The sequence below is a fragment of the Rhyacophila brunnea genome, unplaced genomic scaffold (genome assembly GCF_057557595.1).
Source record: "Rhyacophila brunnea isolate RB1 unplaced genomic scaffold, BYU_Rbru_1.0 scaffold_4, whole genome shotgun sequence".
NCBI lineage: Eukaryota > Metazoa > Arthropoda > Insecta > Trichoptera > Rhyacophilidae > Rhyacophila > Rhyacophila brunnea.
Genome location: NW_028233068.1, coordinates 52,313,819 through 52,327,079, shown reverse-complemented (window position 1 = coordinate 52,327,079; position 13,261 = coordinate 52,313,819). Strand labels below are relative to the sequence as shown.

General features: G+C 33.9%; 1 protein-coding gene across 2 annotated transcripts in view; it reads left to right on the top strand.

Annotated features, from left to right (window-relative positions):
• LOC147067505 (uncharacterized) overlaps positions 1-13,261 on the top strand; it is a 164,605-nt gene that overhangs the window by 144,726 nt on the left and 6,618 nt on the right. Inside the window, exons 4-11 of one of the 2 annotated variants that reach the window (XM_085953887.1) lie at positions 5,297-5,383; positions 5,736-6,036; positions 7,394-7,513; positions 8,658-8,850; positions 10,252-10,446; positions 10,743-10,907; positions 12,008-12,125; positions 12,845-13,008. In XM_085953887.1, the coding sequence (XP_085810013.1) occupies positions 5,297-5,383; positions 5,736-6,036; positions 7,394-7,513; positions 8,658-8,850; positions 10,252-10,446; positions 10,743-10,907; positions 12,008-12,125; positions 12,845-13,008 (1,343 nt within the window). Of the gene's footprint in view, positions 1-5,296; positions 5,384-5,735; positions 6,037-7,378; positions 7,514-8,657; positions 8,851-10,251; positions 10,447-10,742; positions 10,908-12,007; positions 12,126-12,844; positions 13,009-13,261 lie in introns of both variants that reach the window. The other variant, XM_085953886.1, reaches the window with a different exon arrangement.

Here is a 13,261-nt window from a genome sequence, read left to right as displayed (position 1 = left end):
ATATCTTTAAATACTGGTCGAAACGATGCATTCTAATCGACGTATAGCCTGTAACTCATCTTCCCTCAAACGCACCGCTAGTCGCTGCATAAACGCGGTATTTTTCATCAGTGTGCGGCAGATTGGATACCGCAAGTTACCACAGTTTGCCGCGTTTATGTGGCATTTTGCGGTGCGTGTGTGGGCGTAGGTCCTAAGTTATCACGACGTAGCGCAGCACTTCTGACAATGCACGATCAATTAAAAATTATTCAGTACAATCAATCGTCTTATAGACTTTTTTACATATATTTTTTTACACTATAATTTTAAGTTACCACATTACCACATCCCAGTCCGCCATTTTGTTGATATATCTTGTAAAACTCATAAATATCATTTTGGCATAAAAAGAAAAAGATTTTTATAAAATACCTACGTTAGTATTATCGAATATACTCTGTGTAAGATTCTTGCAACCTATACCACGTATAATCAATTCAAAAATCAATCCACAAATACCTCCTAACACTGGACACGATGTTCATACGATATAAAAAAATGTAAACCTCGTAAGTATCGAATCGTTGTCATTTTACAACGTTTTTATTAGGTCGTATTCTTATTTGTCCGGTACAAATCTTGCAATCGATTTTTAACTAACTTCCCGACTAGCTAGACATTTGAAACTTAATATATGATACGATGCCAATGCATTTTTAGCCATTTTTAAGTAGAATTAAATTCATTTTCAGTTAATTCTGTTTTGTATGAAAAGTTATTTCGGAAGAAATCCGTAATCCAATCAACTATTATTGGTTGCTAGGATCCTAACAACTAAATTATTAATATATACGTGCGTTACTATGGAAATCAATATGAGTGTCAAAATGACATTTCAGTATTATTTCTACCAAATACATTTTTTTTGATCGTTTAAGTTAGTCAAGTCAAGTTGATATGATTCAACAGAAAATTTAAAAACGTATATAAAAAGTTCTTTTTATCTTGTAATTATTGTATAGCTGATAGTTTGTTATTTGTTGTCACTTTGAATTTCGAATTTATACTTTAAATGAAATTTTGGCGGTTTTTTGACACGAAAAAATGTTTACAAGATAGAACGACGATGTGTTGTGTAGGTATGTGTCCGCAGTCCACCGTCGTTCACGCAGCTGTAAACGTGTCTGAATGAAAAGATTGGGAAAGGTGTAACATATTTAGCCGCACGGGATTGGTAAATACACATGAATGGAGGAAATGAAAATAAAATCAGTTTGAAAAAAATTCAAATTATTCAAACGAAACCTAAATATTGTATCAAAAGAAAAACTACTTTCTTTCGTGTATCTTGGTGGCATGTTACATTAAATTTTTAAATAATTAAATTATACCTCACCTCTCGCGGGCCATCCTATGGGCATTTTCGCCAAAGTTTGTACATTGCGTTTTTGGCATGTCCCATGACTTTGATTGATTTTTTCATAGTTATTATATTATAAAATGTTGGAAAGTTATGTACTTTTAACATGCAAATTTATTAATTTACTCTATTCAATCAGTTAAATACAACTATCTGACCTGTATATATTTTTAATTGATTATTTAGATCGAAAGGTAGTGCGTTTTTACCATGTCCCACCCATAAATTCAAATAAACAAAGTCTGATTTCGTCATTAATTTTGAGTGTGTAAAATTAAATTCGTAGTGTTTTCAACAGCTTACATTATATATTTTTGGAAAATATATAGTTTTTTCGTAAATTTGTACCAATATTGAAAAAAAATCACGTTTAAAGTGTGTCCCAGGATATTTGAAAAAGTGGAACTCCACATTCCGTTACCACGATTTTAGCATGAAGGCGAAAAATTTTCACTATAAATATGTTTTTTTTTAATGTAGCAACATTTTTGTATAACACTGATCGCCATGTACACTTTAAATTGTTGGTGTGTGTCGGTATCGCTATCGGAACAGGTTGCTTTCTGGGTTGGTCATTTAAGAAGTTCCACTACTGTTACCACGATTTATAAGGTAAGAAAACACATATTTCTATTTCACATACTACACATATGGAGCTTATCTTTCATACTACAGATATAATAAAACATATCGCAGGTTTAACAATAAAACTAAGCTAAATTTTGGCTTCAAACACTTCTGAAACAGAATCCGTTACTTCCACTCCGAAACTATATTGGTGGTAACGTATATGTGGAATGTAAAAGTAACGAAATGGCATGCATAAAGTTGGGTTTACAGTGTGTGTTTAGTTCTTCATAGATTATAAAAAAAATTATTTTGTCTGTTCGTATGAAAAACAAAAATATTTTCATTAAAAAATATAAAAAATAACCTGACTATAATATAATAATATAATAAAGATTAAAAAAGTATGTGATATGTCTGAATACGCAAAAATAGCGCACATAAAAGTATGGAGATAAAAAAAAACAACAGAAGGAAAAGAAAAAACACCAGACTGAAATAATTGCGAGACAGGCACTGGCTCTGTCATACTCTTTCTGTTATACGCCACCAAAATTTTAAAACTTCTCCATACATTTTAGGCATAGAAATTTATAAAAATGTATGAAAAAGTATTTTTTTGTCACGTTTAACAGAAATGTGTACTCGATTAGATTTAATACCTAGAACTGTAGGTATTCACGAAATGTCAGAAAAGTACGTCTTGATTACAATCAACCTGTATAGCTACATTTTATGTTGATGAATACAATTAAATTTCAAGACAACATAAATTCGAACTTGGTTATTACGAGGAAGATGGGACCGACTGAATTTGCTTGTTATAAGCGTTACTCGTTATATCAGAGAATAGGTATTTTTAAATGAGCATGTCACATTACACAAAAAGCCGAAAATAAAAAATTTGGAAACCATCGTAAAAATCCCCGAAACGAGCATGGCATTCATAAACTACAAAAGAAGTTGTTTATTGTAATTAACGCTGGTAGGTACCTACGGACTTCACAAACCTTGGATTTTTCAACCATATGCGTGGATACTTTTTTATTATTGTCGGTGAAACACCAATAAGGTAGGTACTTAGACACTTTACTAGTGTCATAAACGTAATCCGACCCCGGCGGCATCCTGTCCAATCGGATTTTATTGCTTAGGGTCGAAATGTTTTAAAACGGTCGACACATTAACAGTATTTTAGCTCGGTATATCCGATAAGTTGCTCGTTATAACAGTGAAAGAATTAAATGTATGGCGAAAATCATAAACCAATTGTCAACAAATGTTTCGTTATTACATCCGAGATCTCGCTATGTCAGAGATCGTAATAACCGAGTTTGACTATAATTATTTTCGTAAAAGTTATATACTCCGTGCCGCGCTAGGAACTCGCGTCTGAATCCCTTGCTGATTTTTTTTTTCATATATTGTTAATTTGCTTAAAAATATTTTTTATCTGAGTTACAAATAATATAAATGCCAAATAAAGTTATGGTAATGTATAGTGTGTCAAAATTATTACCTACCTTATTTTACAAGTATTGTGAAATTTATTATAAAATATGTCTATTTTAGTGATTAAGTTTGATTTGTTTTGTTATTTTGACGCACGTTGAATATTTATCTGTCTATCAAAAAATTCAAATAAATTTCATAAAACAAAAATTTGTTTTTATGGTAACATGTAACTTAAGCTTTACAAATTACACTCCGTTACCATTTCGTTCCATTCCGAAAATGTCCCCAAAAAAGTTGAACGTTAACTATTTTTCATTTGATTATTAAATAACGAAACTTATTTATTTTTCCAATAAAATTTAGTAAAAGTGATTATTGTCTTTAAAAAAATAGCAGAACGAACATTGATTGGTTTTTTCAAATACTAAAGGAAAAATGCTCTGCCATTATAGACATAGGGTAACGGAGGGGAACGAAATGTGCCCAAGAATTAAAATTCAATAATATTTTTTGACTATTTGTAGTTTTATTTTGAAGTGTATGGTTTTTTTAATCTAATAGAGCTCTTTTAAGTGATAAAAAGTGTTTCATTCATGTTTTAAAAGCTAAGTTTCGTAGTCACGGAACGGAAACTTATTATGCCCAATTTCATAATAAAAATGATATAAATATTGTATTAATCAATATTTTGCTGAAAAATTGCTATCACCAATTCAGCAATAGAACAAGGAATCTGCTAGCTATATAAAAATGGTTAATTTGAGTGAAAAAATAATATTACCCAAATTTCAAACATGTACAAACTTTGGCGAAAATGCCCCTATACTTATCTACGAGTTCTGTGTGGGAGTGTGTATGCATAATATTGTATCAAAATTGAGACATTTAAATTGCAAGAATTCCAAAATGGTTTCAACTCTTTGTTTTTTTTTTTACTATAATGATTTCATTCATTTTTAGTAGGCACCTTGTTAAATTAAAAAAGATATCAAGGAAAATAAACCAGTGATCATAAGGCAAACGGTAGCATAACAAGATAATTATAATTTGGCCACACCTATCAAACAATTCCCTCGTAATATATTTCATACATAATATTATTACCATTATGTATATTGTTGTCATTTCTCCATTTAAACCCTTGATTGGTGGTGGTTTTCCATGAAGCTTCGTCATGAAGTAGGGGTAGGTTCCTAATATATTTTTTAAATATGCGTGTTTTCTAAATAATTATTAATCTAAAAATCAATTAAATATTTAAAAAATTGGAAAAATGGCCACTGTTACATTTTTAATACCCACTAACAAACCGTTTTCATGGCTCTGGACCAATACGGTTGGAATCGCGGTAGAGAAGAGGTGGAATGTTTTAGGTGAGGGAAGGGGGGTTGCTTCAAGATCAACACTGTTTATGCAAACTGATTTATTGGGGCACAGAAAAACTTATAAAGATACGTACCTATATAATATTTTGTTTACATGTGCGGGAAAAGGTTAAAAGAAAATCTAACTGGTTTGATATGGACGTCAGTAGGTACATTATAAATTTGGCGATGTATGTCGTGGGTCGGAATAATTATAATATTAATAACATAGTACCTATTATTATTTCTCTCCTTGTATGAGTGTACATGGGAGAAGAGTATTGATAAAAAACGCTCTTTGATCCCGCGGTTGGAAGGCAGATACTAAATCTGAAAAATACCGTTCAAATGGGTGGAATGAACTCTGTGCATTCGTGGTGCATTGCAAACCCAAAATGTGTGGCGAATTGGTTTTTTGAGCGAGAGCGGTCTGGAGTTGTCAAGATGGTTGTCTGTCATAAAGAAAGGGTGTCACTACAATGTTGACATTTTGTTTATATTGTTCTAGGCTTGGAGTACCTCAGTGCTGGTCGCTTACCTCCGGAACTATTGACTGGTGCTCCGCTTGGACCTGATCTCTCCAACAGCTTAGATGGTAAGCTACAAGTATACTCAATATTGCTTTGTTATTTTATGTAGAAAATTTATTATAATAATGTGATTGTAGGTAATGTTATTTAATCCTCCAGATTATCAATATAAAATATCAATAATATAAAACGTGCTTAAGACCGGTATTATGTTACATTCTGTCATTGAGATTCTCAGTGATATTGTAGCATGGAATCTTGCGAAAAAGGTTTGTCCCATCTGTATGGGGTTGGCATCTAGAGATGTCAATACAATCATGATTGTCAGATTTGCATCCGAGTGACATGACATTTGAATTATTATTGTTTTGTCATGAAAATACCTGTTGCTTTAAATTTATTTATATCACTTTCCAGGGCGTCGTGGTGGTCGAAAACGCGCAGTATGCTGGTCTCCTTACTCGGACTCGTGGGAGTTGGGTTCTGTGGTGCGCCTGTCGCCGGCCAGCCTCGCCCCTCTTGCAGCATCGAGAGCGAGCGCCAGTGGAAGCTATGGTCACCTCAGCGCTGGAACCCTGTCCCCTGCGCTCGGGTTGGGAGCCAGCGGTCTTCTGCCGCCCCTCTTGGCCAGAGGACCTCTGCTTCCTCCGCCTTCCATGTACGGCCAGCCACATGTGCCACATGCTCATGCCCACCCTCTGTTGCCACACCTGCACAGGTTTGCATTTTTACTATTTCTTCATTTATTTAATTGTTTCTTTTGCACAATTTAATATCAGCTATGATTTCCTTATATATTTTGCAAAATATGATTTTTTTGTCAGAAAATGATTTTATAGAGATAACATTATTGCAGGGCTCGAAATGGAACGGAACGCACCAGAGCGCCGTTCCGGCTCGTGAAATTTGTAAAATTATTGCTCCGTCTCGTGGAAAAAATATGTTGACCGTCTGAGCTAGATAGGCCATAGAATAGAAAATCTGACACACTTATTTTTATGAAATACACATACGACTTGAATACGTGTATTAATTAAGGCGCTAAGTACCAAAAACAAAAAACTGACATTTTTATAGAAAAGTGTTCTACATACTAACGCCAATAACTTCAACTATGGTCTAAGTGCCTCAAGCAAGTCAAAAAAATACAGCAAAATATTTAAACCTGTCGACGTTGTAAGTCCGTTGGCCTGTTTTATTTATAATGGTGTAAATAGCACTACGGTGGTCAACCTCGTTCAATATAAAATGGCTGACGATGGTGTGTTGACACTTGCGAGGTCTTAATAGCTAAAATTATATAAGCTGCCGTGATTACTTCACACTGTAAAACCACATTTTTCAAAAGGTCTGCTTCATGAAATTTTACTACAACGACTCGGTATTTTGTAACTACAGGCAATACTACTTTTTGGTACTTAGAGCCTTAATTAATACACGTATTCACTTGATGACTATGTAATTATCTTCAAAAAATTTGTCGAGCGCTCCGGTTCGTAAACTTTTCCATTTCGAGCGCTGCATTATTGTTATGTATGCAAAAGTCCTTGTAATTTGTAGTTGATTTTTGTTGTCTCAACCAGTTCTTCCCAACCTTTTTCATGTGTTAGTAACACTTTTTAAATTACATATTATAACATTTTCATGACACCTAGGTACATATAACTTTTTCAAGTAGTTAAATAATATTTCACATGTTTCATGATAGAAATAATCATATTGTATTATTCTTTTAATTGCATGCTGAACTCCATTAAGAATAATTAGCAGGTAAATGATGCTCAATTCTTTTGAATGTAACTTTTGTGTCAGGGCTGATGCTTGAAAGAGCCGTAATTTTTGTACATGAAATATTAAAGATGATGTTTTAGAATTTTTGATTGTGACCATCGACATTGACGAGACAGATTGCCACAGAGATTGGTGGCAAATGGTAGTAGAGTGTTTACCGCCTCTTTTTTATTGGACGAAATTTTTTTTTTAAAGTCAAACAGAATTCAGACAATTGAATGTGAATCGGCTCATATATTAATACATGGTGTCGGCACTACTTGTGGTAGTGTTTTCATTGGCAGGGCTGCTCATCTGTCAGGCAGCGGAGGCAGCGGGGGGCCAGTGGGCAGCGCGGGAGGCGCCTGCACCCCACCACAAACTGCCATCAGGCCGGAAGGACCCAGCGTCATGGAAGCTGACAGGTGAGACTATCCTGTGCTTATGTTTTTCAAAGTGGATAATTGTCTGACAAGGGCAGCCACTTAGCAGCCACAATTTTTTGAACTGAAATTTTAGATTTTTATAAACATTTTTTTTTGTTGGTATTTATAAATTTATAAATATTTTTTTAAACATTAAAATATTTTGACAAAATAAAGATATCAACTTATCACTCATTTCCCCATGGCAAGAAAAATGATGGTATTGATTTCCTGTAATGTGGCCATTTGATTTATATTGGTTGATTTGCATTATTCTTTACTAATTACTTTTACACCTGCTGTCAAGGACAGGTGTCATTGACTTTTGGTAATTCCAATATTAGAGAGATGTATCTTAACATTTCTGATCCATACCCTGACCACTGCAATGGCCGCATCATTGGCTTTCAATATGTTGATTGTATGGATGCAACAACCAGATACAGTGGTGTCCTCAGCGCTGTGTTGACATCTTTATAGTAGAAAAGTGTAAAAATTAGTATTTCTGAATGAAGTACAGTAATATTTTTCGTCTCCAATCCTTCAAAATTATAGTGTTGTACTCTAATTGTAGTATGGTTGGCAACACTCCTTCAGTGCCATATTCATAGTTTGTGGGATCATTATTTTCACACCCTCATAATTCGTCTCTGTTCTGGCAGAACACTAACTGGAGAATACCAGTTTTGAGTAATTTGACTTTGAACTAGTTAAATTGTTTGAAATGGTCTATCATGTTGGTTTATTAAGTAATTGTAAAAAGGATGACTTTAAAATAAAGACTGTTTATTTATTAAGAAGGTTTCCAGACGGTAAAGTTTGAAATAAGGAACATTGTGGTATAACTAACTCAATATGTCATTTTTTCGAATTAGTGTCTTCTGCCAGAACAGTGACATTATCATCCAAGGTCTTGCTTACTCTGGTTTGGTTAAACTGAGAAGTCCGGTATAAACCCAGATGAAATCTTTTGGGTAGAAAAATTGTGTGAATATGTTCACATCACCTTGCTATGCACTAAAAAAAATAACTATAGATTTTTCATCACCTTGCTATGCACTAAAAAAAATAACTACAGATTTTTTCATCATCCTTCTGCAAGGTTAATTCAGTGGAATAAAAAATAATTTATTATGGTTTATAGTCCGACGTCATGCGTAGCTGGCCCATCTCCATCTCGCCGGACTTCCGATATCCGCCATTCTAGCGTTGCGCAGCCTCAGTCGACTCCATCTCGCCCCGAGAGGCCTCTGGCAGCCGCCGCCGAGAGCACCGTCAATGATACGCCTGATTTAAGGGATGAACCTGCAGATTTCATTGAAACCAATTGTCATTGGGTAAGACCATCATATTTAGTGGCCTCTGTTAATAGAAGTTGGCAATCATTATCTCTATTTTGTCTCTCAGGACAATGTTTAACAATTTTTATGGAAGGCTAATTCTTTATAGTGATAACTGATAAGTCATACATATTATATTAATAAAGGAAGACAGCTCCTTTTTTTTTTTTAAATTACATATGTATTGAAAAATGCCTGTGGATGACAACCCACATCCATAATATTTTACATTGAATGTGTATTAACAGGAAATAAGCACCTACATTGCTTGTGTTATTATGTATGTAGTCTTAAATATAATATTATGTAGTCTTGTTTTAGAATTTTAGATAATACTTCCTATTAAACTTATAGTGGAGAATCAATGTTCCCTCTAATTTACTATTGCATATGTGCACAAAAAGTTCATAATAAAATAATTGATATTTGACTTGATATTTGCTAGATATCATTCATACCTATATGTAATCTTATACTGAAGGGAATAAAATATTGCTTTTGTACTGAAAGAAACAATACATAATATTAGGTACCAGCTTATCTTTTAATTCACAAATTTCATTCAAGTTTTTAAGTAGACAATCAATTTTACATGTGGCGTAACCATTGATATACTACTAGATGAGGAGTTCCCATACAAGTGTCATTTTAAAAATGTACCACAAAAGAAGATATTACGAATATCGTCTTATAATATTTCCTTGTAGGTATAATGCGTTAAGACCACTAACATGGATTCCCGAATTTCACCCGTATTGCCCTGGCTGTAAAACTAAATTTGCGTTCTTGGAATAGTGCCCTAAGGGTGCTGCAACTCAAAGCTTGCATGCTACCAAAAATTCATGTCTGGGCGGACAGAGCAAGTCGTCATGCGCTGACTATTAGTTAGAGTAAGATGCAAGCTAGATCGGGCTTACTCATAATTATTGCCAGGTCGTTTTCGAGACAAATATTAAGTGAGCTTATATCGAGTTAAGTCCGCTGATATTAAACAGTAAGTTTTAACACTGGCCAAGTCGCTGAAAATCGGGCGTCATTTTAAGAAGCATATGATTCATCCAGTAGCATATCAATGGGCGTAAACCCTTAAAAACTCAAGGGAACACAAATTATGATCCATATTTTCACAATTGTACCTGTAAAACATGAATGCTTTTATTACATACCTAGGGTTAAGTGATTTCTTCTAATTAACGTATGTATCTGAGGTATTGTAGAATGGCCTCTAATCAATAAGAAGAATTTAATATTCCTAAATATTGTATTGTTTTTTTAAACAATTTTTTAATTAACCAATAAATACTAAACAAGGTCTATGATGGATAATTTTATTTTGGTAATTCTTTCAATGTATATGTTACAACAAGATCATTGTTATTGAGAGATTTATGTTTACAGGTGGACTGCCAACTAGAATTTCCAACTCCTGACGACCTGGTGAAACATATCAGCTCAGAGCACATCCACAGCAGCAAGAAGGTGTTTGTCTGCCGCTGGTCAGGATGCTCTCGCCTTGAGAAACCTTTTAAGGCTCAGTACATGCTCGTCGTACATATGAGACGCCATACTGGGGAGAAGCCACATAAATGTACCGTAAGTTCACAGTAAACAACCTCTTGGTTGGTACCATTGTCTTACTACAGTATATTTTGCCCGTGTATCAAATTTATCAACTAGCTATTCCTTCTGATGGCACCACACGTGATTTCCGTTTTCAAATGCCTCCAAATAATGATAATCATTCATTGTCTGATATTTGACATTATTTTGGTGTTTTTCTACCACAATAATGACGGCATTCACAATATTTTATACTCGATGTTAGCGACTTTTGGAAAAAGGCATGATGCGGTGACTACAAATAATTTAATAATCGTTTTTCATTCCAGTTTGAAGGATGCTGCAAAGCGTATTCCAGATTAGAAAACTTAAAAACTCACCTGCGGAGTCACACTGGTGAAAAACCCTACACCTGCGAATATCCTGGATGCTCCAAAGCTTTCTCTAATGCCAGCGACAGGGCTAAACATCAAAATAGGACTCACAGCAATGAGGTAAACATTCTTAATCTTCTTTACTCTGTTAATATTTTAATGTTATATTGATATCTGGTTTTTATCGTTACCATGTACGTACTAACAAACTACACTTCCTGTTTTATCTGCCATGAAATTATTATCCAGTCGTCTTCACTATCAGAAGCACAATAATCCGGGGTAGGTCCTGAGTTTCTCCAACTCTCTCCACCTGTCTCTGTTTAAAGTGACCACTTTCTAGTACAGTATCTCAAGTATAGAGCAGTCATTATTGGAAACTCTATTTTAACTTGTGAATATTGGTCTGCCTCTTATGTGCTCTATTAGATTGCTCAAGTTCATAATATGGTGGATGTGAGACAGCTCAGTCATGCAATCGTAATTACTTATACTCTGTTACAATGTGACTGTAGAGCTTAGTATTGTATCTTCTCCTTCAATATTATCGCTCTCCCTGTTAAGTCCATAGATACGGCAGATAATTTTTGTTTTGTCCTAAAGTCTACGTCTATCTTAGGTGAGCAAGAGGCGCTCTACAAGTGTCATGTAAAGAATGATTTTAGTTTAGATTATTGTCCAATATTTTTGATTATCATGTCTTGACATGATCATATTTTAGAAGAGATACCCTACAAACTGTAAAAGTATTTAATTTCTCTGTTGTTTGGTTAACATGATTCAATAGGACAGTACTTTTTTCTATAATAACTATGTATTAATTAACAACATACTCTTATTTGTATTATGCTGCTATAGAAAGGAAAAGGAGATGTCTCAGGTATATATTTACATACATATGAAAATATGAAATTTATTACAAAGTTATTTTGATTTATAATATTGAGCCTCTCCGGAAAAGTAGTGTTATTCCGAAATCTTTGTTTTAAGATGATATTGACTAAACACAAGGGAATTAAAAAATAATGTGACTTGCCTAACCATCTCTAGTAGTATCTGTTGTCAAGATTAAACAATGAGTTTTGTCTGGCATTGATTTGCCGAAAACTAGCAGTATGTATTTTCCGGCGAAGGGCTTATTGATAACATGAAGTATTACAGCGTTTACGCCATCTAGCCAAGCAATCTAATAGATTTTTTTTTTTTTTTTTTTTAAATAGAAACCCTATGTCTGCAAGGCGCCTGGTTGTACCAAAAGATATACCGACCCTTCGTCACTGCGGAAGCACGTCAAAACAGTTCACGGGGCTGAATTTTATGCCAACAAAAAGCATAAAGGTATGTGAATTAATTTAATTATTGTCCTAGAGTTATATGGATAGCTTAAATTTACACAGCATTATTTTTTTGTATGTGTGCTTTTTTGTAGTAATGAAGTGAAATAGAAAGAAACAAATTTTAATTTTAAAACTTAGCACTAATAATTCGTAATTCATAAATCAAATTATTTATTCTAAAATTATCTTGATTTCAAATAGTGCATTTTTAAAAATAGGGCTTGCAAATTATGAGGTTATTATATTGATTATTATTTTTTAATAATGCTGGTACTTATTACAAAGTGATAAATGGCAGTGTAAGTGCAATACCACAAAAGACACAACCTTTTAAAAATACGTTTATTTACACATTCTATTATAAAATACGACAAGATTGGTTGATTGGTATATTAGAATTAAAAAATCGACCAATATTTATTTCACGCATGCGTACTGTAAACAAATCGTGCACTATAATATGGAGGTATGAAAAACCTTGTGTTAACATGGGTTTTAGTAATATCTTGAAAATACATGACAGGAAACCCGCCTGATAACAGAGTTTTTTTGTCCCTTTGAATATATTCCTAATAATGGTTTATTAACGACGATAAGCTATTGAAATCTAATCAAGTCTGATGCAGGTATAATAAGATTTTACATTTATAGACAATTTTAATATAACTTCCTGTCAAACGGTTTGATTATTGACTGCAATGTGTGTTGCATGATTTCAAGGCGGTAACCATCGTGATGAAGAGTCAGAAGGCGGTTTGGGAATGGGAGGAGGAGGCGACAGCAGCAGCCCTCGTTGGGAAGGGGGAGCGACAGGCGGAAGAGCAGCTTCCAGGTCGAGCGCCAGTGTCAAATCCGAGTCAGACCACGCCATGTCGCCAGCACAGGTAAACATATTTTTATATCCGTATATTGATTTCACATCTCGGAGCAGATTTTGGTTTTGTAAATTTAGATAGTATACCAAGATACATTGTCCTATGTTCGAATTAGGAAATAAGCTCATCATAGTATGAAAAATACTGAATGATATATTAAATTACTTAGAGAACAATTTGTACTGCTAGATCTATAAATAGTAGACATCGAGCTTAATTCTTAGTACTTTGATCTCAAGTACCAATTTAAGGTACATATGAC